The sequence below is a fragment of the Phacochoerus africanus genome, chromosome 15 (assembly GCF_016906955.1).
Source record: "Phacochoerus africanus isolate WHEZ1 chromosome 15, ROS_Pafr_v1, whole genome shotgun sequence".
Taxonomy (NCBI): domain Eukaryota; kingdom Metazoa; phylum Chordata; class Mammalia; order Artiodactyla; family Suidae; genus Phacochoerus; species Phacochoerus africanus.
Window position 1 is genome coordinate 62484978 of NC_062558.1, and position 25462 is coordinate 62510439.

General features: G+C 44.2%; 1 protein-coding gene across 6 annotated transcripts; it reads right to left on the reverse strand.

Annotated features, from left to right (window-relative positions):
• Window positions 1–1418: 1418 nt before the first annotated feature.
• On the reverse strand, window positions 1419–21904 carry HNRNPF (heterogeneous nuclear ribonucleoprotein F). 6 transcript variants are annotated; one of them, XM_047759688.1, is made up of 5 exons: window positions 21802–21904; window positions 21406–21473; window positions 20757–20847; window positions 6497–6565; window positions 1419–2861 (listed from the first exon to the last, which is right to left on the reverse strand). In XM_047759688.1, the coding sequence occupies exon 5, from the start codon at window positions 2808–2810 to the stop codon at window positions 1566–1568; it is 1245 nt and encodes a 414-aa protein (XP_047615644.1). In that variant the 5' UTR covers window positions 2811–2861; window positions 6497–6565; window positions 20757–20847; window positions 21406–21473; window positions 21802–21904; the 3' UTR covers window positions 1419–1565. The 6 variants fall into 6 exon arrangements, with proteins under 6 accessions (XP_047615644.1, XP_047615643.1, XP_047615641.1 ...); XM_047759687.1 differs by having other exon boundaries at window positions 1419–2879; XM_047759685.1 differs by lacking the exon at window positions 20757–20847.
• Between the last annotated feature and the right edge of the window lie 3558 nt (window positions 21905–25462).

Below are 25462 nucleotides of genomic sequence, written 5' to 3' on the forward strand. Positions count from 1 at the left end.
TAAACTGGAAAAAGAAAAATGAGTTCCTGTTATGTCACAGCAGAAACGAATCTGACTAGGAACCACAGGTTGTGGGTTCAACCCCTGGCCTCATTCAGTGGGTTAAGGATCTGGCACTGCTGTGGCTGTGGTGTAGGCTGGCAGCTACAGCTCCAATTAGACCCCTAGAGCCTGGGGACCTCCATGTGCCATGGGTGCAGCCCTAAAAAGAAAAAAACAAACAAAAAAACCCCCTTAAAACTGGTGAAATTGGAGGATCTGAACTACATTGTATGGTTATTAAAGACAAGTGGGAAAATAAGCTGGGTAAATTAATAGCTACCAAGCAGCATTCCTAAGACTTTAAATTCTAGTGACTTAATTTGTATGTTTAAGTTCAAGTGATGGTAGTAATACTCTGTGTCCAAAGCTGCCTGAAATTTGGCACTTGTTTTCCAGAGCTGGGGGGAACAATTCTTTTGGGTGGAGAATTTTCCACTAACAATTTGGAAACAGGTCTCAAGCTTGCCTTTGCTACAGCTGTGGCAATGCTGATCTTAAACATGCTGTGCCACATGGGAACTTCCAATCCAGCACCCTTTATCTAAAAACAAACAAAACCCCATAAATTGTGGCTAATGACTCAATGTATGTAACTCCCCAAATTAAAGACCTCTAGCTATGAACATAAAGGAAGGGAACAGCAGGATACTACAAATGGCTGATCAACTGGACATAAGTCACACAAAACAGGCTAACATGCCTTTTCTATCCTTATACTTTCTGGTCTTTTTAAGTCACCATTTCCACTCATTTAATATTTTAAAATCTGATTTTTAATTTAGCCTCATTCAAATTGCAATGCTAAATTTTAAAATTAACACTGAAACACAGTAGTATTAGGATGAATTCAACCACCCAGTCATTCTGCTACTTTTGGTGAGTAGATAGTCTGTGCCAGTCATTGTGAAAAAGTCTTTTTATTTTAAGAAAAAAATTTAGTTAACAAAAAATTTAACAAGTTTCACTTAGCAAAATACACCCGAAAGGAAATCACAGTACAAAGAAAGTTTTAAGTCAAGGCCTCACCAATTCCTACAGTATTAGTAATGTGTCTCAATTTTCAAAACTAACTTTTAAAAAGCTTAAACTTAACCTAAAAGATTTTAAATGAAAATAAACTAGAATGAACAAACATGAGAAATGTTCCTCTTTGAATTAGGGATCTAGCACCTTGAGTTTTCCAAAAAAGCACACCTCCCCAATGTGTTCACGATGATGTGGTGTAAAAGATCCACATTTAACATACTTGAAACTACTTATAACTCAGATAACATCACTCCAGAAGTACACTACCAAAATGTTAATCGAGAAAAGCTGAAAATAGTTTTAGTTTACTCAATATCACATGCTAGAAGAAAGTTTGCATGAGAAAACACTGAAGAGGTAATTTTTTTTAATCCAGATTTCACAAACTCATGGTGCAAAATGGGTCCCACAGCTTCCTCTAGAGTAATAACTGCTTTTCATTGCTTGTTGGCTGCCTGTGAAAATTTGATTGAAATAACTCAAAAGCTACTACAAAACTAGTCATATCCACCCATGCTGTTCTGGCCACCGTAGCCAGCCCCGTAACAGCCACTCACGGACTGGCTCTCAAGGCCACTGTATGTGGACTGGGTTGACACCCCCATGCCTTGCATCATCTGGCTGCTATATGCCCCATTGCTGGCCCCTGTTGTGGAATTCAAGAAAAGTTCTATGTATCTGTGTTGCATGTTGGCCCTGTCTTTGGACATGGCTGCCACAGCTTCATCGTGGGTGGCAAACTCAACATCAGCTTCGCCCGTCACTCTTCCATCAGGGCCAATCTCAATATGGACTCTCACGGGGTTGAGTGGAGAGAAGAAGTTGTAAATGTCGTTCTCAGTGGCTTTGTATGGCAGCCCCCTCATGTGGACACAGTGTCCAGTGGTGCTCTGGACAGTAAACTCGCCATCTCCATACCTGTGGTCATACATCCCAGAGAGACAATAACTGAGGTCTCTTCCAAATAGGTCGGTGGTGAAGCCGTAACCATCACTGAGGCCACTGTACTCCTCATAGCCCCCATAGCCTGCACTGTAGGCACCAGACCTCATCCTCTCCAGGCCTGCTTGCTTGACAATGCCGATATACCTCCGGGCTGTGCCGGGGCGGTCATAGGGCCCTGGTCGCTGCACGGACATAAACTTCAGAGGGGGATCTGAGTATGACCTAACCTCTTCCTGACTGCTCTTGAACACCTCAATATACCTGTGCCCTATTCTCTCCTTGTGCTTCCCTAGCGCCTTCTCAGCTAACTCCTGTGAGGCAAACTGCACAAAGGCTTCCCCTGTAATCTTGCCCTCGGGGTCCACAGGCAGTGTGATCCCATTTGGCACGATTTCCAACCCTGAGAAGAACTGAACGATTTCTTCCTTGGTGCATCCAAATGGGAGTCCTCGAAGCCGCACGAAACCATCATTGGCAGTGTCTGCACTATTTGGACCACTGTGCTTCAACACCCAATCCATCTCGGTTCTGTGGGACTTGAACACCTCAATGTACCGGTGTCCCATGCTTTCCCTGTCTTTTTTAAGGGCCATTTTTACATCATCTTCTGATTCAAGTTCAACAAAAGCCTCACCACTCTGCCTGCCTTCTCTAGTGTAGATAAAATGAACACCTGCGGCCCCATCACGAATTGTGCAGTCAGAGAGGAAATTCTGCACATCCTCAACAGAGCAGGACCAGGGCAGGCCACGGAGCTTGACCACAAAACCTTCACCTCCCTCAGGGCCCAACATCATGGACACTTGTCAGGGCAGGCGTCAAACAAGCTTGGATGCAGCTTTTTGTGGCTGAAAAGAAAGCAAAAACTACTTTACATAATTTTTCATTTAATATGTATAAGAATACACAGTGAATAGTCACCCACATTTTATAAATGAAAAAGGATGAGTAAAATAAAATACATCTGAACTGAAATTCAATCCTAGATCTCCCAAAACATATGTAACACTCACAGACTAAAGACAAAAATATGAACTGAGGCAACATTCAAATACTAAGAGAATGTCTTAGAAATGGAAGAAAACAGATAAGCTCTTTTATTATTGCATGGCTTTTACTTTAGTGTAAGAGGTAGGAAGGTAGGTGTGACTTAGTACTTTGAACACAGAACAATCTAAATTATACAAGGCATTTTCTTGTTCTATTTATTCCAGATATTTGTCATAATGAAATATGGCAGTTCATTTACAACAGCTCCTGTGTGATTCTTTTTTTTAAATGATTTTTATTTTTTCCGTTATAGTTCACTTCCTGTGTGATTCTTTGCTTGCTTATTTGTGGCAAGATGCTACAGAAGCAAAAATAAGCTATTTAAATCACAATATAGAATATTTTCTTCAACACTGGGATGAACCAGATCAGTTATCAGCAGCAAAGCTACAAGGATACAAGATAGCAATGATTTCTGGAGTCTAAGGAATTAGCATTTTGTTCCTCATCTGTCAACTTGAATACAACCTGAGTCAAATATGAGATCAAACTGAAGACACTGGAACAAGCAGATAAATCCATCAACAAAATATTAGATAAGTGCACAACAGATACTGATACAGATGCTGTGTTTTATTGAGGGACTAGAAGAAAGGGAATGAAATTCTCAGTGTACTAGAGGAATGAGAGGTGCCCTTCCTAACAGAGTTTTAGAAGTGCAAGTGGCATCTGACACCCAGCATCCAAAAAGAAAAAAACTAAAGGTCAAATCCATGCTGAAGGGCAGGATTTGAACCACCAGATACCAACATATGACATACAGACAATAAAAATAGTGATAGGGCCATAAATATATTGTTATGAATGCTCAAAATGAGCACATGTTAAGTATACGGAAATTAAATGTTCAGTGAAATTGTCCTTTCACGGCAAGTCTAACAGATGTAGCTTTTAAAATCAGTGGTAAGAAAAAAAAAATCAGTGGTAAAGAGATCAATCACCTCTTCAAGAAATCTGGGCACACTGGTTGACATGTAAAGATAAAAGCAGAATCTTACCCTGATGAATCCCAAATATATTCCAGATGGAACGGGATATTTACACTATTTAAATATGAACAGATCTTGAAAATATCCCACATTTAAAAAAACCCTGAAAGTATGGATGTTAAGAAAAGCAAATAGGGAGTTTCTGTCGTGGCGCAGTGGTTAACAGGACCCGGCATTGCCGTGAGCTGTGGTGTAGGTTGCAGACGCAGCTTGGATCCAGAGTTGTTGTAGTTGTGGCTGTGGTGTAGGCCAGCAGCTACAGCTCTGATTAGACCCCTAGCCTGGGAACCTCCATATGCTGCAGGAGCGGCCCCAGAAAAGGCAAAAAGACAAAAAAAAAAAAAAAAAAGAAGAAAAGCAAATAGGAGTTCCCACTGTGGCACGACAGGATTGGCAGCATCTTGGGAGCACTAGGATGCAGGTTGCAGCTTAGGCGACAGTTGTGACCTGGATCTGATCCCTGTCCTGGGAACTTCATATGCCACTGGGAGGTGGAAGGAAGGAAAGAAGGAAGGAGCAAATACGTAATACATGAGATGCTCAAGTACACTAATAGTGCTCAGTAAAACAGAGCCCAGGAAAACTTAAGTATCTGATTGGCTGTTATTGGGTGCTTAGAGGCCACTCTCTCAAGCCCTCAAATGTCTGTGGTAAACCTCACATATTCTAACCTTCCATCTTCAGCTGATCATCTACTCAAAGAAGAGACAAGATAAAGGAAATCAGAATAGAACAAAATTTAATGGGGAGTTGCTTCTCCCTTGTAGCTGAGGATCATTATCTGTGTGCCTCTGCTATGGTTTCACACACTGAAGCCTATTTTCCTTATCAATTAATGAGATGATCCTTTCTAATCAATCTCCTAACATACCTTCCCTAATACCAACTCTGCCTCTAGCTACTTGCTGACTTGCTTTCCCTTTCAGTAAAATCTCTTCCTATAGTGTCACCTCTAACCCTCCCATTAAAAAAGACATGATCTCACTGCCAAGACCTCTAGAGCAGGAAACATTTTCACACTGCCTTTTCGAACCCATTCTCAACCTTTAACTATAGGTTTACCTCTGGGCTCAGGATACACAAGTTTTCGGCCTTAGGCTTCCTGAAGTCAAGACTGGTATACACACACTATTATAGCTACACCTATTACCACAAATGAATGCAGCATTTTTCTCTCAAAACTCTTCTAACACCGTGGTTGCAACACAAATAGCCTTACCTGTCATCCAGAGACTCTAAAATAAAACTGAAGTAATCCTTGAACAATTCCCTTTAATCCAATGAGTTTATCTCTTTGGGGTGATCCCATTCTCCACCCTAATTCTACTCTTAATCCACCTTAAATTCAACTCAGTAACTCGACAATGAAGGTTTCTCACACTTCTTCTCAGTCCCTAGTAGAATGAGCTCAAATCATTTTCTTTCTACACTGCCCTCACATCCCGTTCTACTTCTAGTACCTCTTTCTAATTCTAGTACCAATGGTCCTTTCCAGAACATTCACATCTAATCCTTAAACTTTTCTAGCCCTTACTGCAACTCAATCCTCAGCTAGCATGTTCTTTTTAAAGTGACTTTATGTCACTCTCCTGTATCAAGATGTCAGTGGTTTCCCACTGGCTAGAACACAAAAACACAGGGCTAAGAGGTGCTCAAGCCTTGCAACTCTGACCCACAACAATCTAGCTCACATCCATTAAAAAAGAAAAAACAAAAAACAAACCATCCCTATAATTTTCTGTGTCTGCAATGTGCAACTCTCTGCACCCTTGGATTTGATACACATGGTAATTCTCTCTCCAAATATACTCCACCCAACCTTCTATCTAGCTAAATCCCACTAATCCTTATAATGTCACCTCAAATACGCCACCTTTCTGCTTCCTCAAGATGTTCTTTTTCCATAAAATGTCTTATGATACTATGCTTCCAGAACATTCTTGCAAAACAAATTCAAGACTTGTTCAAAAGTATTCAAAAATGCATCCCAGAGCCTAGCATGGACAGAATTATTTGTTCTGTAGGTCACTGTGGGCCCACCCCCAGTGCAGTGGGCCCAAGATTAGCAAGAGATTAACTGATGGCCATGTGGGGCCAACACCACTCTCTAGATAGACTATGGCAGTCTAGGTAGTTTAAAAAGACAAGCAAGAAGCATAAAAGAACACCGACATTTCATGTCAGAATTACTTAAAATACCCAATACAGAAAAACTCCAAATTTATTTCAGAAAATGTTTCAAAAATAAGTGATTTCTTCTCTGAAGGCATGATTAAGTAAACATTTTTCTAAAACACTTATCTGTATTTTTACTGTACATAATGCAATACCCTCACTTTTGCCCTCAGAATGCTACACTTGGATCCTTTACAGACTTAACAATACTTGGAACATTAAATTTTATGTCAATTAGTTGAGAAATTATTTTTCTTAAAGTAGCTTACCTTTAAGAGCAGCCGCGGAGGGGGGGGGGAGGCCCAGACAGCGAAACTTCGGGTAGATAACGAACCGACCTGAAAGAGAGTGACAAGGCCGCTATTCTGAGTGCCCCCAGGTCTCTCCAGCGGGAGTGGAGGCAGCAGTCTCAGAGCTCTCTTCCTTCGGAAAAGCCAGAGCTGGGGCAGAGGAGGCCCTCTATAACCACGGGGCTACCTTAGATAAATTACACAGCCGCCCCAACCGCGCAGCACTTTTAAAAGGTTTACCTTCTTCTTATGCTAACAGAGAATAAAGCCAGAAAACCTTCCACTCACCTGGAGACTACAACAATCCTAAGGCGGTAAGAGAATTTAAATATCGAGGGCGGGAGGGGCGCCGTAGGGGTGGGGCGGGGCCATGGTCTGCGGGCCCGGGAAGCCAAAGGCCCGCTGGGTTGTTGGGGGCGAGGGGCGGGCCACGCCGACGTGCACAGGAGACCCGGCCTGGTTTTTCACTGGGACGGGCCCCAGAATTAAGATTGTTTGCTAAAGGCTGTCTCAAAGATATTTACAATTTACAAGAATCCCTGTAGGGATGGGTGGGGATACTCTAAAAACTTTCCCAGTTTTATTTGGTAATTTCATATCTTGTGACCTGTATTTCATCTGATACCGACGTTTTAATTAACTGAGGGAGAATGAAGGGAGGAAACGTTGAAATACACTTTTTGAAAGGATAAACATCACCCACAGCCACGAGATAGAGCTGTCCCCAAAGGACTAGGATACGTGCTGAAGTTCAGGTAATACGTCTAAGAACTAAAATAGATTCTTAAGCTTTGGGAACATAGCATTGAGAAAGTCAAGTTAACTTCTCTGAGTTTGCCTTGCCTTATTGGCGCCCTGTAGTTACTGGGGGCGGGGGGCTATGCAAATGTAAAGTATTACAGTTTAAGTAGCAATGGTTTCAAATTCTCTGCATGAGGCTTCACCAACCATCCCCCCCTCTACCCCCAAAATCTAAAGGGCAGAACCCAATTATGGTCTGAACCTTCTGCCTTGGTTTATCCCAACTTCTGGCTCACTCTAGTGTGGCCCGCAGACCATCGATTGGGGGACCTCCTCGGACACACACACCGAGGGGTGGCCACACGCACGGAAGCCAATAGCCACCAAGATTGAACCGTGGTGCATACACGTGTTGAACCGTTAAGGGGGAACACTGGTCCCCCACTCCCCCCCCTCCCGCGGCAGCACCTTGCAATCGCTGGAAGTGTTGCAAAATACAGCTATTGGATTCCGCGCCTGGATATCGATCTAACTCTACGTACAGAAAGTGGGAAACCAAGGATTTTGCACAACTCCCGCCGGCGCCTAGACTATGACGTAAGTGCGCCCACGGACCACCCAAGGATCAAGTTAAAATGCAAATTCTAAAACAATAGATCTGGGCCGGAGCCAAAATCCCCCATTAGTAACAGGCTCCCTGGACTCCTGAGAGGCTCTCCAAAAGAGCTCTTCACTCTACTGGTTAGGCAAGATTTAGTTCGAATCCAGGTAAACCAATCAAGATAAACAGGGTGCGCCCCAGCCCATGACTGATTAGGATTATCTGCGGAGTACACAGGGCGGTTTACTGCACCCCCACCCTCCGTTCAGAGGGGAGCTCGGCGGGCCCCCGACTTCACCTTCATTTGCGTGCCAGTGAGGCCTGAAAAGCATTTCCGTCCTCATTTGTAAATTAATTTTAACCCACAGCTGGCAGTAGGCACAAGCGAGATTGTCCTGGGTTTAAGTTCTACTCTTAAAGCCCAGTCCGCGGGAGAGGCCGCCTCAGTATTACGCAGTTGAGTCTTTCGCCCTAAGACTTACCGCTGAAAGGAGCAGGACCGATTTCTACTTTCCTCAAGCAAGCGCGGTCTACAGCCAGGACCCCCCAATTACACCAGACACTTAAAAACGCAGAGAAATCCGGGAAAAGGCCAGGTGCATCTCCTTTTGTTATCAACCTGAAATTGAAACTCAACTAGCTGTGGGCAAACGCTTCTTACGAGGCTTGAAAGTGCGGTCTCAAGCTCGCAGTCGCGGGCCGCCAGGGGCGCGTCTGAGCGGTTTCGGCGGGAAGCGCGATACTGGTCCCGGACGGCGGGCTCCCGGCGGGGGAACCGGGGAGAAGACGAAGGGGTTCGCTCGGCCTCCAACTGGCGATCCGACAGCCTTAGGTCGGCCCAACCCTACTGGAAGGCCAGACGCCAGGGCTCCCCATCCACGGGCCTGGGCGGGGTCAGCGGGAGCTTCCGGGGCGGGGCGGGCTACGGGTGGGGGAGGGAGAAGCTTCCCGGGCCGCGCGAGGTTGGGGGAGGGGAAGGAGGTCACGCGGCAAAGGCTCCCCGGGCCTGGCGGTGGGAGGGGAGCTCCCAGGCGGGGACACTACTAAGGCGCTCAGAGGAAGAGCTCAAACCGAGGAGGGAGGCATGAAATGTTGGGAGCTTAGGTGGGAGAGGTCTCCCAGAGCCGCTGGCAAAGCGTGCGGGGCTCGCGAGTCAGAGGGGCTTCGTGGGGCGTCAAAGGAAGTTCCCGGGACTCGAGGGGGGGCGGGCGGCTCCCCGGGCTGGGGGCGGAGCTCCCGGGTCGGGTCGGGGGGACTTCCTGGGGCAGCTGGAGGTGGGGGTGCGGCGTTCCCGGGACGGGCGAGCGGGGAAGAAAGAGTTCCTGTGGCTGCGGCGGGGGGGGGGGGGTTGTCCCGGAGGAGGTGGGAAGATTTCCCGAGATCCGCGGGGGTGAGGGGGAGTGGGGGGTTTGGGGTAGGCGGGCGGGGGTCGTCCGCTCGCCGCGGCTCACCACGACGGGTCCGGGGCCTGGAGTCCGGAAGGCCGACGCGCGGGGCTGCGTCCCGGAGGCAGCGGCCGCGTGACTGGGAGGGCGGCGAGCCGGACGTGGGTCACGGGGTGTAAAGGAGGAAGTGCCACCGACCGGCCCGCCAAGATGTCACCAATGGAAACGCGTCCTGCAGGTGCGGCCCGCAGCCCGCGGCCCGCGCGGTCGGCCAAGGCAGGAAGTGGGAGGAGGATGGAAGGAAAGCAACGAGGAAGAACGTTCCGTGTGAGCTCTGAGGAAAGGTGCCAGGGTGGAGGAAAGTCCAGAGTACGGGCGGAGGGGAGGGTGACGGGCACCACTTAAGTGGAAGGAGAAACCTTAAAATTAAAAAAAATCTCGGAAGTCAGGAAGAATTCAGAATGGACTCTAATGGACAAAAGGTATAATAACCTCTTTTGTGTATACAGTAGTACCTTGTTTTGTAGATTTGACCAGTCATGTAAATGTTTTTGCCCAATTAAAAAAGATTACTTTTAAAACACGCAATTCTTAAACTTTATACCTAATCAGCAATTACATTTTATGAACCTTTGAATCATAATTCAAATGAACTGGAAAACAATTATAAGACAATTGCAGTAATGTTAAGAAGGACTTAAGTTATAAAATTCTAGTTTTAACTATGCTGCAATGATTTCTTTTTTGAAAGTCATTAGAGATACAGCTGATGCCTAGAATCTGTTTCTAAAACTAAAGTGGAGGGAGCCAGAGTACAGATGAAACATGAGCCATGATTTAGTAATTATTTAAGCTGGGAGATGGATACATGGAATTTCATCATACTTTGGTCTCTACTTCTGTGTGTATGTTTAACACTTTTAGTGATAAAATTATTTTTAAAATAAAAGTCTTAAGAATGTATTTGGAGGATTACAATAATGCTGTCTGCAAAGCCAGAATGGGCAACAGCAAGTCTTCAACAAAACAGCCCTACAGGGAGCAGTTATTGAATGAGAAAAATAAGAAAAACAGGAATAAAAAACAAAAGAATTATCAAGGATTCACAATGCATAGAACATATTTGGATATTGATTCAAACAAATTGGTAAACATGAGAATTTAGGAGCTATCGGAACACTTACTAGAAATTTGATATTAAAGCATTATGTTTACTTAGGTTAGATATGACAGAATTATGTTTAAAAATAAAAGCATTAAATTTTTAGATGTATTTTGAAATATTTGTGAGTCAAATGGTCTGATGGCTGGGATTTGCTTCAAAATTATCTCTGAGTAGGAAGCAGGCAGAGGATATAGAGAAAATTATCCATGAATGGTAACTATTGAAGTTGAGTGATAGGATTCAAAATTCAGCCATCCACCGTGAGAAACAGACACTAAAAACTCATACATTTAAGAGAAATAAAATATTCTAAAGAAAAATTAAGCCACAAGACTGGCTGTTTTTAGAAAGATTACATCTCTACAGAAGTGAGTACTGTGACCACTTCATAAACATCTATTTCACGTTTTAAAATCTTCTTCAAAATACATTCCTGGTAATTAAAATGACTGACATGCATTTTCTCACCTTAAGTAGTTTTACATATGCCTTCTTGGCTTAACTGGTGACACTGGCTAGGTGAGTGTTAATAATTTGTAAGTCATGATAGGGTTCCTGGCCAAGTAAAAGAACATGAAGAGAAGACACAGGGGTTGAACCAAGACAGAAAGCACCAGAAAACACCTGCAGCCAAGGGCTGGGATCAGTAAGATCCTAAAAAGCCTTGAAGGCCTTAGGTGGATATTTTGGATTTATATTCTAAGAGCAACGGAAAGTAACCCTCTTTCAAAATGCAATGTGGTATAATTGGAGTTTTGCTTTTTAAACAGTACAGTTTAGCTGCTCTCTGTGAAAATGAATGATGGGAACAGATGCATGGAGATGAAATGGGAAGAAATGAGACAAGTTTAGCAAGAATTGTTGGTACCCTGCAACAAAACGTTGTAGTGGAAACTGAAGCATGTGAAAGGATTTCAGTGATGTGCAGCAGGTAAAATTTACCCAACTTTGAGAGTAATTCATTAACCCAGAAACACTGCAGGTACTGTGTGCTAAGTACACAGATCAGTAAAGGAACAAATAAACATATGACAAATTCTGAAATAATTCAAAATTAACTGACAGATTAACTGACATTGCAGTCACATTTAAACAGAGAGCAGCATGAACCAGGGGTGGAAATTTTACCCCCCATAAAAAGCTAAGGTTAAAAAGTTACAAGACCATAATATATGTTTTTTGTTTGTACACAATCTACTTACTTCCCCCAGATACTTTTTCATACTGTTTATATTTTAAAAATTCAGGAGTGAGGATCTTGCCACAGATGTGGCCAATAAATAAATTAAAAAAAATAAATTTAAAAAAATGTTAAAATAAATTTAAAAAAATGTTTGTCAGGAATTTTTTGGAGTTCATTGCTTTGTAGAAATATAAATCCTTTTAGCACACAATGAACTTCTTTGCAGAACAGATACTGACTCACAGACTTTGAAAAACTTAAGGTTTCCAAATGAGATGGGGTGAGGGAATGCACCGAGGGTTTGGGATGGAAATGCTATAAAATTTGGTTGTGATGATTACTGTACAGCTATAAATGTAATAAAATTCATTGAGTAGTAAAAAAAGAAATTAAATCCTTTTAATCTGTATGATCAGTTCTTTTTAAATTCAAAAAAGAGAACTTTAGCTCATGTCTCTTTTACAACTGATAAGCAGAGATGGGTCTGGGGAAGAAGCAATTAATTCCCTGTCAAGGACAGTATATGAGCAGAGCCCAGATCCTTATTTGTTATGGCTGTTTTCCCATTCTACTGAAAAGCACATGAGAAACTTCAAAAGTCTCTTCCAATCCAGCAATTTTATAAATTCCCAATTCAGTGGCTCTTAAACATCTGTTGTCAGGGACTCGAGAATATGATGCAGGTCTGGATCAACTTTTTCAAAAAAGTGTACACCCTCCAGGTGTACCTACACTTTCAAGGAGCTCATGCATCTGAAGTATGAGAACTCTGACCTAATTTGCACAACATGCCCAGTTCAATATATAAAGCTTTTAAGGTCTATTAGAGAAGCTTATAAGATACAAAGTACTATACATAAAATAAACAAGGTCCTACTGTATAGCATAGGGGACTATATCCAAGATCCTGTAATATACCACAATGGAAAAGAATATAAAAATGTGTATATATATTTAGGCATAATTGAATCACTTTGCTGTACACCAGAAACACAACATTGTAATAAACTATACTTCAATAAAAAGATGCTATCGATGGATGATTTTAAATGTTTGTTGCTATTACTGCATTTTAATCCATCAAAGAAGGTATGTCTTAATTTGGAAGCAAGAGCAAAGCCATTTTCCATTATCTTTTCACTATTAGGCCCTTAAGCTTACTTACTGTAGCTAAGTCTGGGATAATAATACACTTTTCTTAGTGTTCATTTCTCAAAAGCTGTGTTAACTAAAATGCAAAAATAGTGTAATGTTAAATTATATCTATGATGCTTGTATTGAAATTAACACACAAAAAAAATCAACTGTTACTCTAGTAAAAAATTTTAAAAGAACAAATTAACACAAAGGACAAATTTTTAGCCAATACAGAACAAGCTATGTTGCTCTAGAAGAGTCTCCCAACCTCCTCTCCTACCAACTTCCTGTAGATGTGCAGAAGTCCTCAGGAGGCCTGTGGATTACACTCAGTCTCCAGGGGGACCTTTGCAGTCCCCTCAGGAGCTTCCTCCTGGGACTCAGTGAAGACACCTTGCACCTTGTCAGGTCCCAAGCAGAAGCCACAGGCCTGGAGACTGCTTGGGGGACTATAACACAGTGCCCCCAGGAAGTGAGGAACACAGCAAAGAGGACGAAATGAACAGGACAAATGTACTTGGGAGGGGCTCCAGCAACAGGACACCACACATCAAACAACAGCTTCAAACAGCGGTTTTCAGGGAATAAGAAAGTACTGCACAAAACCGTAACCATTTAAGCAAAATAACAAGCACTCTCAGATACTCAATTACAGAATAAAAAACTTACTAGTGCTAAAAATTGAGTTTTGAATTTATAGTTAGTAGTGAACTGAAAGAAAGGATGGTGGCTTGGAAAACGAAATGGAATAGCTCAAAACAAAGGGGAAAAAAACACCACAATAGTACAGGGAAAAACATATGAAATTCAGAGGACTAAGATAAACACAAGACAGGAGAAACAAAAGGTGAACAAGAGAATTCCAGAAGGAGAGAAAGATGAAATGGAGGCAAGACAACAGATAAAAGACTGGAAGAAAGCCTTCCTGGCTTAAGATAAACTTGTAGTTCCCAACAGATACTTTAAAAACAGCCCAGGCATATATTGGTAAAACTCCTAAATTTAAAGTACAGAGGAAAACTGCTTTGGAAAAAGAACAAGTTGCAAAGGATAAAAGTATGGTAGCCACCTGAAATGTGGCAAGTACAAAACGTTTTTCTTTTCTTTTTTTTAAGGGCCAAAAGTGCAGCGCATGAAGTTCCCAGGCTAGGGGCTGAACTCGAACTTCAGCTGCCGGCCTGCACCACAGCCACAGCAACACTGGATCCTTAACCCACTAAGCCAGGCCAGGGATGGAACACGCATCCTCAAGGATACTAGTTGGGTTTGTTTCCACTGAGCCACAATGAGAACTCCATAAATTGTGATGTACTGTTTTTAGTACATATTATGAATTGCAAACATTGAAATAAGAATGTAAAAATCTCAGAAGTTCCCCTGTCTTGTAGGAGGTTAAGGATCTGGAATTGTCACTGAAGTGGCTTAGGCTGCTGTCGCAGGTTCAGTCCGACCTGACAACTTTCACATGCCAAGGGTGTGGCCAAAAAAAGAATGTAAAATCTCTCAATTTTCAGGGGAACTCAAATTTTTTTTTTTTGGGGGGGGGGGGTCTTTTTGCCTTTTCTAGGGCCACTCCCATGGCATATGGAGATTCCCAGGCTAAGGGTTGAATCAGAGCTGTAGCCACTGGCCTACACCACAGCCGAGGGATCCGAGCCGCGTCTGCAACCTACATCACAGCTCACGGCAACGCCAGATCCTTAAACCACTGAGCAAGGCCAGCGATCAAACCCGCAACCTCATGGTTCCTAGTCAGATTTGTTAACCACTGCACCACGACAGGAACTCCCTCGATTTTTAAATACTGATCACATGTTGAAATGATATTCTGAATGTAATGCACTAATCAAAATAAGTTAAAACATTCTACAAGACCAGTATTACTTACACTATGTTATCGGCTGAACATTGTGTCCCCCCAAATTCCTATGTTGAAGTCCTATCCTCTAGTACCCCAGAATGTAACCAGATTTACATATAGTCTTTACAGAGGTAATTAAGTTAAAATGACATAATTAAGGTGGGCCATACTCCAATGTGATGAAGGGGAAATTTGGACTCTGATAAGCAGAGAGAAGACAGCTATCTATCTATAAACTAAGGAGAGAAGTCTGGAACATATCCTTTGCTCAAGCCCTGCTGACTCGTTGATACAGGACTTCTAGCTTCCAGAACTCTGAGACAATAAATTTCTGTTGTTTAAGTCACCCAGTCTATAGGACTTCGTTACGGCAGCCTTAGCAAACTAATACACTTATAGATATCAAAACCAGAAAAACATCACAAAATAATGCCTTAAGAGCACAGATGCAAAATTTCTAAAAAAAAAAAATAAACCAACGGAATTCAGCAACCTATTAAAAAAGAACATACACCATGACCAAATGGGATTTATCTCAGGAATGCCTAAGAAAATGTTCTGAAAATTAGATAGTGGTTTTTACAGCTTTGTGAATATACTTTATTTTTTTGTCTTTTGTCCTTTAGGGCCGAACCCGTGGCATATGGAGATTCCTAGGCTAGAGGTCCAATCAGAGCTACAGCTGCTAGCCTGTGCCGCAGCCACAACAACGTGGGATCCAAGCCACGTCTTTGACCTACACCACAGCTCATGGCAGTGCCAGATCCTTAACCCACTGAGTGAGGCCAGGGATCGAACCCGAAACCTTCTGGTTACTAGTCAGGTTTGTTAACCACTGAGCCACTATGGGAACTCCTGCAAATATACTAGAAAACAAAGCAAAACCTCTGAATCTTTTTACCCTTTAAAAAAGTGAAGTGGGAGTTCCCACTGCAGTGCAGTGGGTTAAGAACCCGACTGCAGTGGCTCAGGTTGCTGGGGAGGTGCGGTTTTGAGCGCCAGCTCAGCGCAGTGGGTTAAATCATCTGATGTTGCCTCAGCTGTGGCTCTAATTCAATCCCTGACCTAGGAACTTCTATATGCCATGGGTGCGGCCATAAAATTAAAAAAAAAAAAGTGACCTGTACAGTATATGAATTATATCAGTTATTTAAAATGAACAATCACCATTCATGTCATAATTCTACTATCACTATTCTAATCAAATATTCATGTAAAGACCCCAATTTGGGGAAGATAAAAATGGACATGTCAATGATGGAACATCTTTGTATGTAGACAGAATTGTAAACAGTGGTAGGAATTTGTAATATTTATACTAGATAAGGATTTTTGTAAAAGGCATGCTGTCAGAGAAATTTATTCCTGTCATTTCCCCCCCTTTAAATAAATAAGGCATATTTATTGCTTTTTGTATTAAGAGATCTTTTTCCTAACCCAAAACTTATAAAGCCCATAAACTTATAAAGCTCTCTTGTTTTCATACATTTTTAAACATTTTGATTTATAATAAACCTGGAATTGGTTTTCCAAGAGATTTAGAATTAGTTTATCAAGTTTAACAGGCTAATTTGAACTTACATGAAAACTCCCATGAAACAAGTCCTTAAAAAAAAAAAAGAAATCCTGAATAAACATTAGCCAACCAAATCCAGCAATATACAAAGCTATTTACTACATCATGACCAAGTCAAATTCACTCCAAGAATACAATTGTAGTTCACCATTTCCAAGTCAAGCACTGATACTGTCACATTAACATGTTAATGCAGGTAAAACATGAATTAACTAAGAGTTTTTCGTGTCTATAAGAAATGTTTAGAAATATCCTAAATAACATAAGAAAAACAGAAAATAGATGAATTCCTATATACTGGAAGTGGGGAAAACTTTCCTGACCATGACTCAAAACCCATAATACAGGAAAAAAACACACACAAAACCCCAACCTCTTATGCATGGCTAAAAATACCATAAGGTAAGCAAAAATATCAATGATAAAATGGGAAAGGTATTTCCAAGTTAGTTCCCAAAATGTTACTATCCTTAATACATAAAGAACTTCTAAAAAGAAAAAACCCAACAATCCAACTTTTTGATAAACGGGCTTAAGACCTATGTACAGTTGATGGAAAAAGAAATGCCCTTAAACACAAAAAGATGCTCAACCTCACTGGGTGAGATCAATTAAAATTTTAAATAAAATAACATTTAAAATACTTATCATGTCGGCAAAAATACAGAAACTTGATATAAACTCGCCTGGAGAGGCTGTAGACAGCAGACACTCTCAGATACCACTTGTAGAGATTCAATAGTTCAACCCCTGTGGTCAAAAATAGGGAAGACACCTAAAAAAGTTATTCACTGAAGCACTATTTCTAATAGGAAAACGACTAGACCAACCCAACTGCCCATCACTTGAGGTCCAGGTGAATCATCATCTTTGGTAGATCCACTTAAAGAAGCATTATACCTTTTTTTGTTTGTTTTTTGTTTGTAGTATATGGAAGTTCCCAGGCTAGGGGTCAAATTGGAGGTGCAGTTGCCAGCCTACACCACAGCCCCAACAACACGGGATCCCAGCCACATCTGCAACCTACACTGCACCTTGTGGCAATGCTGGATCCTTAACCCACTGAGTGAGGCCAAGGTTGGAACGCAAATCCTCATGGATACTAGTTGGGTTTTTAACCTGCTGAGCCACAAGGGGAACTCCAAGTATTATACCTTAAAGGAAGGATGCTAAAGACCACTGAGATTGTAACAAAGTTAGGGACCTGAGTTTCCCCATGGCTCATGTGGCTAAGGATCCAGCGTTGTCACTGGTGTGGTTCAGATTCGATCACTGGCCCAGGAACTTCTGTATGCCAAAATAAATAAATAATTTTTTTGTTGTTGTTGTTGCTATTTCTTGGGCCGCTCCCGCAGCATATGGAGGTTCCCAGGCTAGGGGTTCAATCGGAGCTGTAGCCACCGGCCTATGCCAGAGCCACAGCAACACGGGATCCGAGCCGCGTCTGCAACCTACACCACAGCTCACGGCAACACCGGATCGTTAACCCACTGAGCAAGGGCAGGGACCAAACCCACAACCTCATGGTTCCTAGTCGGATTCGTTAACCACTGCACCACGACGGGAACTCCAAAATAAATAAATAAAATTTTAAATTAAGAAAGTAAATAAAAAACTCAGGAACCAATATGAAGGGCTCTCACTGGCTAAAAATTGGGTAATATGAGCATCAAAAAGAATAAAAGCTACAGGGGATTAAAACACATCCTATATGTTAAAAATCCATGACTTCATAATGATCTCAGAAAAATTACTGCCTTTGGCATATGCTAGGGATTCAATTCATTATGCTGGATGAATATAAAGGAATCAAAAACTCAACCTGCCTTTTATACAGAAAAAATTTCCTCTCTATAGAAGTACTTCTGCTAATGAATGGGAATGAATATTTAATTAAAACATCACTGATTTAGAAACAATTAACAAAACAATGAATCTAGAGAATGACCATCAATGCCTGCTAACATCACAAAGAACACCAACCAATATGTGCTTCCAGCAGTTCACAACACCTCCAATGAAATATTTCCCCCAAAATCTCAAAGGAATCAAAAAAGCCTTCAGAGATAACTACCATTTTACAGGAAATGCAGAGGAGAGTGACTGAAAACACCACAGGAATGCAGTCAGAAAAACCCAGAGTGTGGAGAAAGAATTCCACAAGACACACAACCCATTTGTTCAAAGACTCTTAAGAATAGAGAACCTGTGCATCATTACTGTCTAACAGGTAGCCTGTTGTCACACTTGATATGTGGCTGGTACAAATTGAGATGTGCTAAAGCAAGCACACACAGAATTTTTAAAGCTTAGTTTGAAAAAAAAAAGTGAAAAATAAAACTTAAAATATTTTGAATTTTAGACATACTGTTAGAACTAAATTATTAAAAGTGAACCATTCCTGTTCCTTTTTATTAGAAAATGTAAAATTAAATATGCGGCTTTATTATGTATCTATTGGACAGTGCTACTTCTTAAAACATAAGAGATCTGTCTACCAAAAATATAATGATCTTGTTTGGATCCTAAATCAAACCAACCAGCTATATAAAAATACTACGCAATCAGGTACATTTGAACACTGGGTATTTGATACCAAGGAATTATTATTTCTTTAGGTGTGATAATGGTAATGTGGTTTGTTTTGTTTTGTTGTTGTTTGTCTTTTTGCCTTTTCTAGGGTCGCTCCCGCAGCATAAGGAGGTTCCCAGGCTAGGGGTCGAATTGGAGCTGTAGCCGCCGGCCTACGCCAGAGCCACAGCAACGCGGGATAGGAGACCGGCCTGCAACCTACACCACAGCTCACTGCAACGCCGATCCTTAACCCACTGAGCAAGGCCAGGGACCGAACCCACAATCTCATGGTTCCTAGTCGGATTTGTAAACCACTACGCCAGGACGGGAACTCCGGTAATGTGTTATATTTTAAAAGTCCTTAGATATACAAATATTTATGGAGAAAAAAATCTATGAAGCTGGTTCTCCCTCTGCCCAATCGTTTGTCTTCCACAAGAACCCTTGTTCAGAGCAACTAACTGGAGGCAGGGGTCCTTGCAGAGGGATGTCCCACGTCAGACAGACTTAAGAACAGTCCCAGATGTGTTCTAGGACACATCTGTATGATGGGGATAGCAGTAATACCTCCTTATAGACTGATCGCGGGCATGTGAATAGAAAAGTGTTAAACACCTAGCTCTGTGTCTGGACTACTGAGGGCCAATCAGTGTGATTCCACAAAGAGCGTGAGAGCCAAAACTCAGACTGGAGAGGGGAGGTTGATGGGAAAGTCACCTCTGTCGATGGGGGGCCCCCCTCCCACTTCTGTAGCCCCACCAGGCACTACTCCAAAGGGCACGCACCACGTGTCTCCACTCTTCCCCAGTTTTGACCATATCAAAAGACTAACTCTCCTCCTGTTTAATCAATACCTCCCCTTAAACCATTCTCATTTTTACTTGAGTTACTTTATAAGGGAGGTACGTTAACAATACTCAAGTGAAAATCAGTCGCTTGGCAGTTACAAATTAAAAAGTAGACTATAACACGGAAAGAATAAATCTAATCAATTTACAGAAACGCATACTATTAAGAGGAGCTCCCCGAGGCAAAGGCCGAACTTGCTTAACTAGTAAACTTACTTATTTTAAAATGAAGGAGCTTGTCTTCATTAAAACTGAAAACATCACTTTTCACTGATAGATCCTAATATTTTTGTCTGACCGGAGAACCCGAGGTTTGTTCGTTCTTACTAGAAACGCACAAATAGTTAACTTGTAAAAACGTGACTTAAAAGTAATAGTAAGAGTATCAAGACCGGTAGTTTCGCTGACGCATTCGTTTAAGGATTATTTGCAGCCTTCAACTAACTCTCCTGGCTCTACAAGGGTCCGATTACCGAGGCCTGCCCCTAACTTTGGGAGCCTGGGTCCCCCTCCCCCCACCGCCGCCGGCCGCGGCCGGTTCCGCGGAAGCCGCCGTGGCCACCCGGCCCCCTCCCCCACCCCCACAGCAGCTCTCGGGCCTCGGTCCCGCTGAACAACCCGCCCGCCGAGGCAGGCAGCAACTCCTTCCCCCAACGCCGGGTTCTCTGGCTCGAAAATAGCTGTGAAGCACGTTGGTTTGTCGTAGGGCCTCCAAGGGAAGGAAACTGCCGCGAAGGGCGTCTCGCGGGGCTCGCAGGTAACCGGAGAAGGGAGGCAGGCTCTCCCGGGCCTGAGGTTCGTCCGGCGGGAACCTGTGGGGGTCCCCTGATAAGGAAAAGACTAACCGGGAGGAGCTTGAGGCCTCCTAACCGTAAAACACCGGGGCCCAGGGTCGGTCGGGCCCCGCGTCTCGCGCGGCGTCACCCAGACCGCTCGGCGCCACCTTGCGTGGGCCACGCGGGGGCTGGGAGGCAGAGGGAGCCGCGCGAGCGCTGGCAGCGTCCAGCAGTTTCTGGGGCGCAGTCACGAATTAGCAAAAATACACTCAAAGATAAAAGGATAAGTGAAGAATAAAAAAACGACCGACCAAGTTTCCCCAGCGGAAGTGTGGGCACCAGGCAAAGACAACAAGAACCGAACAGTTTCAACCAAAATATCCACATGCTACCTTTGAGAGCAGGAGACAAATGCAGACCGGCTCAGGGCACACACGCGGCGCGGAGAGGAAGAAAAGGCCGCAAAGACGGAAAGTGGAGCCTCTGCGAGCGGGAACGTGGGAGGGGGGAGGAGTCAGTTACCAACCAGTCCCGTGCAACTCCCTGACGCGCGCAGCCACGTGAAAGTACTGCTTTCATTTTTAAATGAACCCCCTCTCACGGTCGCCCCATGTTTTCACCGTACCCCAGGCAGGGGCGCTCGGGCTCTGCCTCCCCACCCCAAGAGTCCGCACCAGGCTCTTCCTCCCTTCCGATCCTGCGTCCTCTGACACCAAACCTCAGCCCCGCGATCCAGTCCCCGAATGTAAACCAGTGGCCTCAGGCCCACCTCCCCCAAGTTCACATCTCAGTCCCGCAGGCCCCACCCTCAGTGGGCCAGGTCCTTGTTCAGGACCCAGTCGGTCCCTAGGTGTGTGGCTCCTGATCTCAGACCCCAAATTTCAGCCCCACGGTCTTCAACCTCCAGTAGGCCCAGGTGCAGGCCTTTACCACAGATGCCGCCTCCCCTGACCCCCAAATCTCAGCTCCTCGGTCCTCAATGCCAGGGGCCTCGGTTTCTGGTGTGTAGGCCTCGGACACGCCGCCCCTACCACCCCTCACCTTGGGCTCCGAGTCTCCACGCTCCCGCTCGTCTTCACATCCGGCACCTCGGTCGACCCTGTGAGCACCTAGAAGAGGGTGGAACGCGGGGGACTTGGCCGTTGTAGCAGAGGCAGTTGAGGCTTGTTTACCATCACTATGGAAACCCCTGGCAGCGCGCCCTGGGCGGGGCTTACGAGGGGCGGGGTCAGGCGCGCGGAAGGCCTGAGTCCACAACTCCCGCCCGCCGTGCGCACGCGGCGCTTCCGGAAGCCCTTATGCCTTGGTTTGCCCTGACCCTCCCCTCCTCAGACCTGCGCCCAAATACCCGGGAACAACAGCCCCAGGAGCCCCAGCCCCCGCCCCCGCCTCCGGCTGCCGGCGTGACCGCGGGCCGTTTTCTCTGCAGAACCCCACCTTTCGCTCCTGAAAGACGCGGCGCAACCCCACTTCCAAGACGGAGCCGGAAGGACGTAAAGACCGCGGCGGGGCGGAGTCTCCAAGGCGGGTTATGGGGGTGGGGCCACAAGGGCGCCGTTGTGACGCGCCCGGAGCGGAGTCGGGGATTGGTCGGCCAGGCGCAGGACCGGGCCGGGGCCTGCGGCGCAAGGGCGCTGCAAGTAGCAAGGTGGGTTACGTGAGCGAATCCTGCTCGAGGGAGGGGAGGGCAAGGCTTATGGGTTTTTCCGGCGTCTCTAAGGGTATCATCTGGGAGAGTTTCCCCAACAGTGAGCCCAAAGGATCCCTGGATTGAAGACCAGCGTGACAGAAGAAAATGAGAGTCATTTCCTGCCGAGGAGGAAGAAAGAGGGAACTAAATCCTGGAAACCGACAAAGGCTGTTCCTAGAGCAGGGTTTAGGGAGGGATTAGTAGCTTGAGGTTGCTCACGTGATTATCAGTTGGGCTGAGAAGGCCTAAGGTTTCTGAAGGTGACCCTCAAGTCCCCAGGGAAAAGCAGACTTTTCAGTTAGAGCACCTGAGCGACAGGGTGGATGGTAGCTGAAGTGGCTACTCTGCCTGAGGCAGTGGAGCAGATTATTTTTTTGTGTTCTAGGATTAATAATTATTACCATTTTTGGAGACTCAATTCATGAAGAGGAAAATATAAAGAAACTCATCACTGATTAAGCAGGTTACTTTTTAAATAAATTAAGGGAGTGCTTGGAATAGGGTCAGATTATGAATGGACAACCTATAGTGAAGGAAGGAGAACAGTTTGTCAAAAGAAGTTGATTTGGGAGGGATGGGAAAAGTAAAAGCAGGAGGAGGTAAAAATGTATGAGAAGACTCAGGCGAAGCATAATTACGGAAAACAGGTCCTACAAAATTCAAATAGGTATTCTTAAGAAACCCAACGATCCCATGCTAGCTCATGGTGTAGAAAAGTCTGTTTATGGAAAGAAAGTGCAAATAGCTAATCTGAGGCAAATATTTAAATTACCACCCCACCCCCGACCCCACCCCTGCAAAAAAAAAGATGCTTCAGAGTTTAGGGACTGTGAAACCAGGTTCATGCAATCCACTAAGAGGGCCTGTGAGGAGTTCCCGTCGTGGCGCAGTGGTTAACAAATCCGACTAGGAACCATGAGGTTGCGGGTTCGGTCCCTGCCCTTACTCAGTGGGTTAACGACCCGGCATTGCCGCGAGCTGTGGTGTAGGTTGCAGACGCGGCTCGGATCCCGCGTTGCTGTGGCTCTGGTGTAGGCCGGTGGCTACACTACAGCTCCGATTCGACCCCTAGCCTGGGAACCTCCATATGCCTCGGGAGCGGCCCAAGAAATGGCAAAAAGGCAAAAAAAAAAAAAAAAAGAGTCAAGTAGGCTTTATTTATTTATTTATTTATTTATTTATTTATTTTGTCTTTTTAGGGCCGCACCCAGGCTAGGGGTTGAATCAGAGCTGTAGTTGCTGGCCTACACCCACAGCCACAGCAACACGGGATCCAAGCTGAGGACTACACCACAGCTCGCAGCAATGACGGATCCTCAAGCCACTGAGTGGGGCAAGGGATCAAACCCACGTCTTCATGGATACTAGTTGGGTTCCTTACCGCTGAGCCAGGACAGAACTCCCAAGTGGCCTTTTTGATTCCCTCATCAAATCTGACAATTCTCCAGCATTCCTCAACGATGCAATTATCTTTGAGGCCTTTAAATAAGAAAAATGTGGGTTTTGGCTTGATTATGTGCCTCCCCTTGTTCTTAAGGAGTCATGCCAGGTGTCCACTAGGATATCTCTTGCAGGTGTGCACCAGCACAGTCACAGGTAGGCCCTTTTCCCCAGTAAGGAGTTGGAGAGCTCACCACAGATCCCAGGCCTTTTCTGCAGCTGTCCATCTCATCTCACCAACTGGAGGTTGCTTGCCCACACCTGGTCTATTTGGACTACCTCCTCAGCTGTGGGGCTTTAGAGGTCTCCACCTTTTCACCTCTGTCTGCAAAAGTTTCACCTAAGCTCCAAAAGAGACTTTTTTTATTTTTTTAATTTTTGCAAGTACCTGGGAGTCCCCTTTGTGGCTCGACTAGGATCCGTGAGGATGTGGTTCAATCCCTGGCCTTGCTCAGTGGGTTAAGGATCTGGCATTGCCGTGAGCTGTGGTACAGGTCGTAGAGGAGGCTCGGATCCAGCGTAGCTGTGGCTGTGTGTAGACTGGTGCCTGTAGCTCTGATTCCACCTCTAGCCTCGGAAACTTCCATATGCTGTGGGTGCAGCCCTAAAAAGCAAAAAATAAAAAATAAATAAAAATGTTTGTGAGTATCTGCATAGGGGTGCCCCTCAACGGTCTGGTTTAAAAACAATTGAATTCTCCAACAATGAAAACCACCTCAAGAGGTATCCTCTTGCAGACTGACTTGCCTATTTATTTCCTGTTGTTTATGTAAATAATTAGCACAGCTTTAATACCTTTTAAAAAGTATTTTAAGTTTTAAAAATAAGTTTGTCTTGGGAAACCACACATCCATGACAAAAAATACAGAGATTTGTATTGTCTACAATTTTCCAGTTGATACCCTTTGAAAATACGCTTTCCCCGTTAAGCTTTGACACCACTCTTTTCCTTTACCAGGAGAATGCCATTGGATAGGCAGGATCACCAAGACTCAGAGAAGGCTCTTATTCAAAATCACATTATTTGTCAAATAGCAATAATGATAACAATAGCTAACATATATTGTACCTTCACTGTGCTTTGTACTGTTAGGAGTACTTAATTTTATCTAAGCATCATAGTAAACCACCAGATGATGTTACTACTATCACCACTTAGTAGAAGAAGAGTGAGGTATACAGTATCTTTTTTTTTTTTTTTCGGCTGTGCCCTAGGCACATGAAAGATCCTAGGCTAGGAATCAAACCCATGCCACAGCAGCAACCCCAGCTGCTGCAATGACAATGCCAGATCCTTAATCTGCTGTGCCACAGGAGAACTCCAAGGTAACTTTCTTAAGGTCACTCAGCTTTAAATTGTAGGTTTGGGCATTGGGCTAAGGCACTCTGGTTCCAGGGTCTGTGGTCTTTTAACTGCTGCAATCTCAAACCTAGTGAGAGAAAAGACTTTCAAACTGGCTCACATGGTTTTCTCTCTTCCTTTCCAATCTGAAGAAAAGGAAAGAATGAAGTGAGGAAGCAATTGAACTGTCCAGCCACAGTATAGGTCCAGTCCAAATGTAGTTTCTCGTTGAGGCTAGGTGCTCCAGTAGAGATGAAGGATACGATAACCCAGGTGGGATGTGCCAAGTTCAGCTGTCACATCTTGTCTGGTTAATTTTCTTTTGTTTTTCTTTTTGCCACATGCAGAAGTTCCCAGGCTGGGGATTGAACCCGTGCCACAGCAGCAACCTGAGCATGGCAGTGGCAACGCTGGGTCCCCACCCTGCTGAGCCACCAGAACTCCAATTTTCTTGATCAATATAGAAAAATACACCTTTGGGAGTTCCTGTCGTGGCCCAGTGGTTAACGAATCTAACTAGGAACCATGAGGTTGCAGGTTCCATCCCTGGCCTTGCTCAGTGGGCTAACGATCCGGCATTGCCGTGAGCTGTGGTATAGGTCGCAGATGCGGCTCGGATCCCGCGT

Bases quoted from the DNA above. Each gene is read 5' to 3' on its own strand.
- HNRNPF (XM_047759685.1), bottom strand. From the start codon at position 2,810: ATGATGTTGGGCCCTGAGGGAGGTGAAGGTTTTGTGGTCAAGCTCCGT.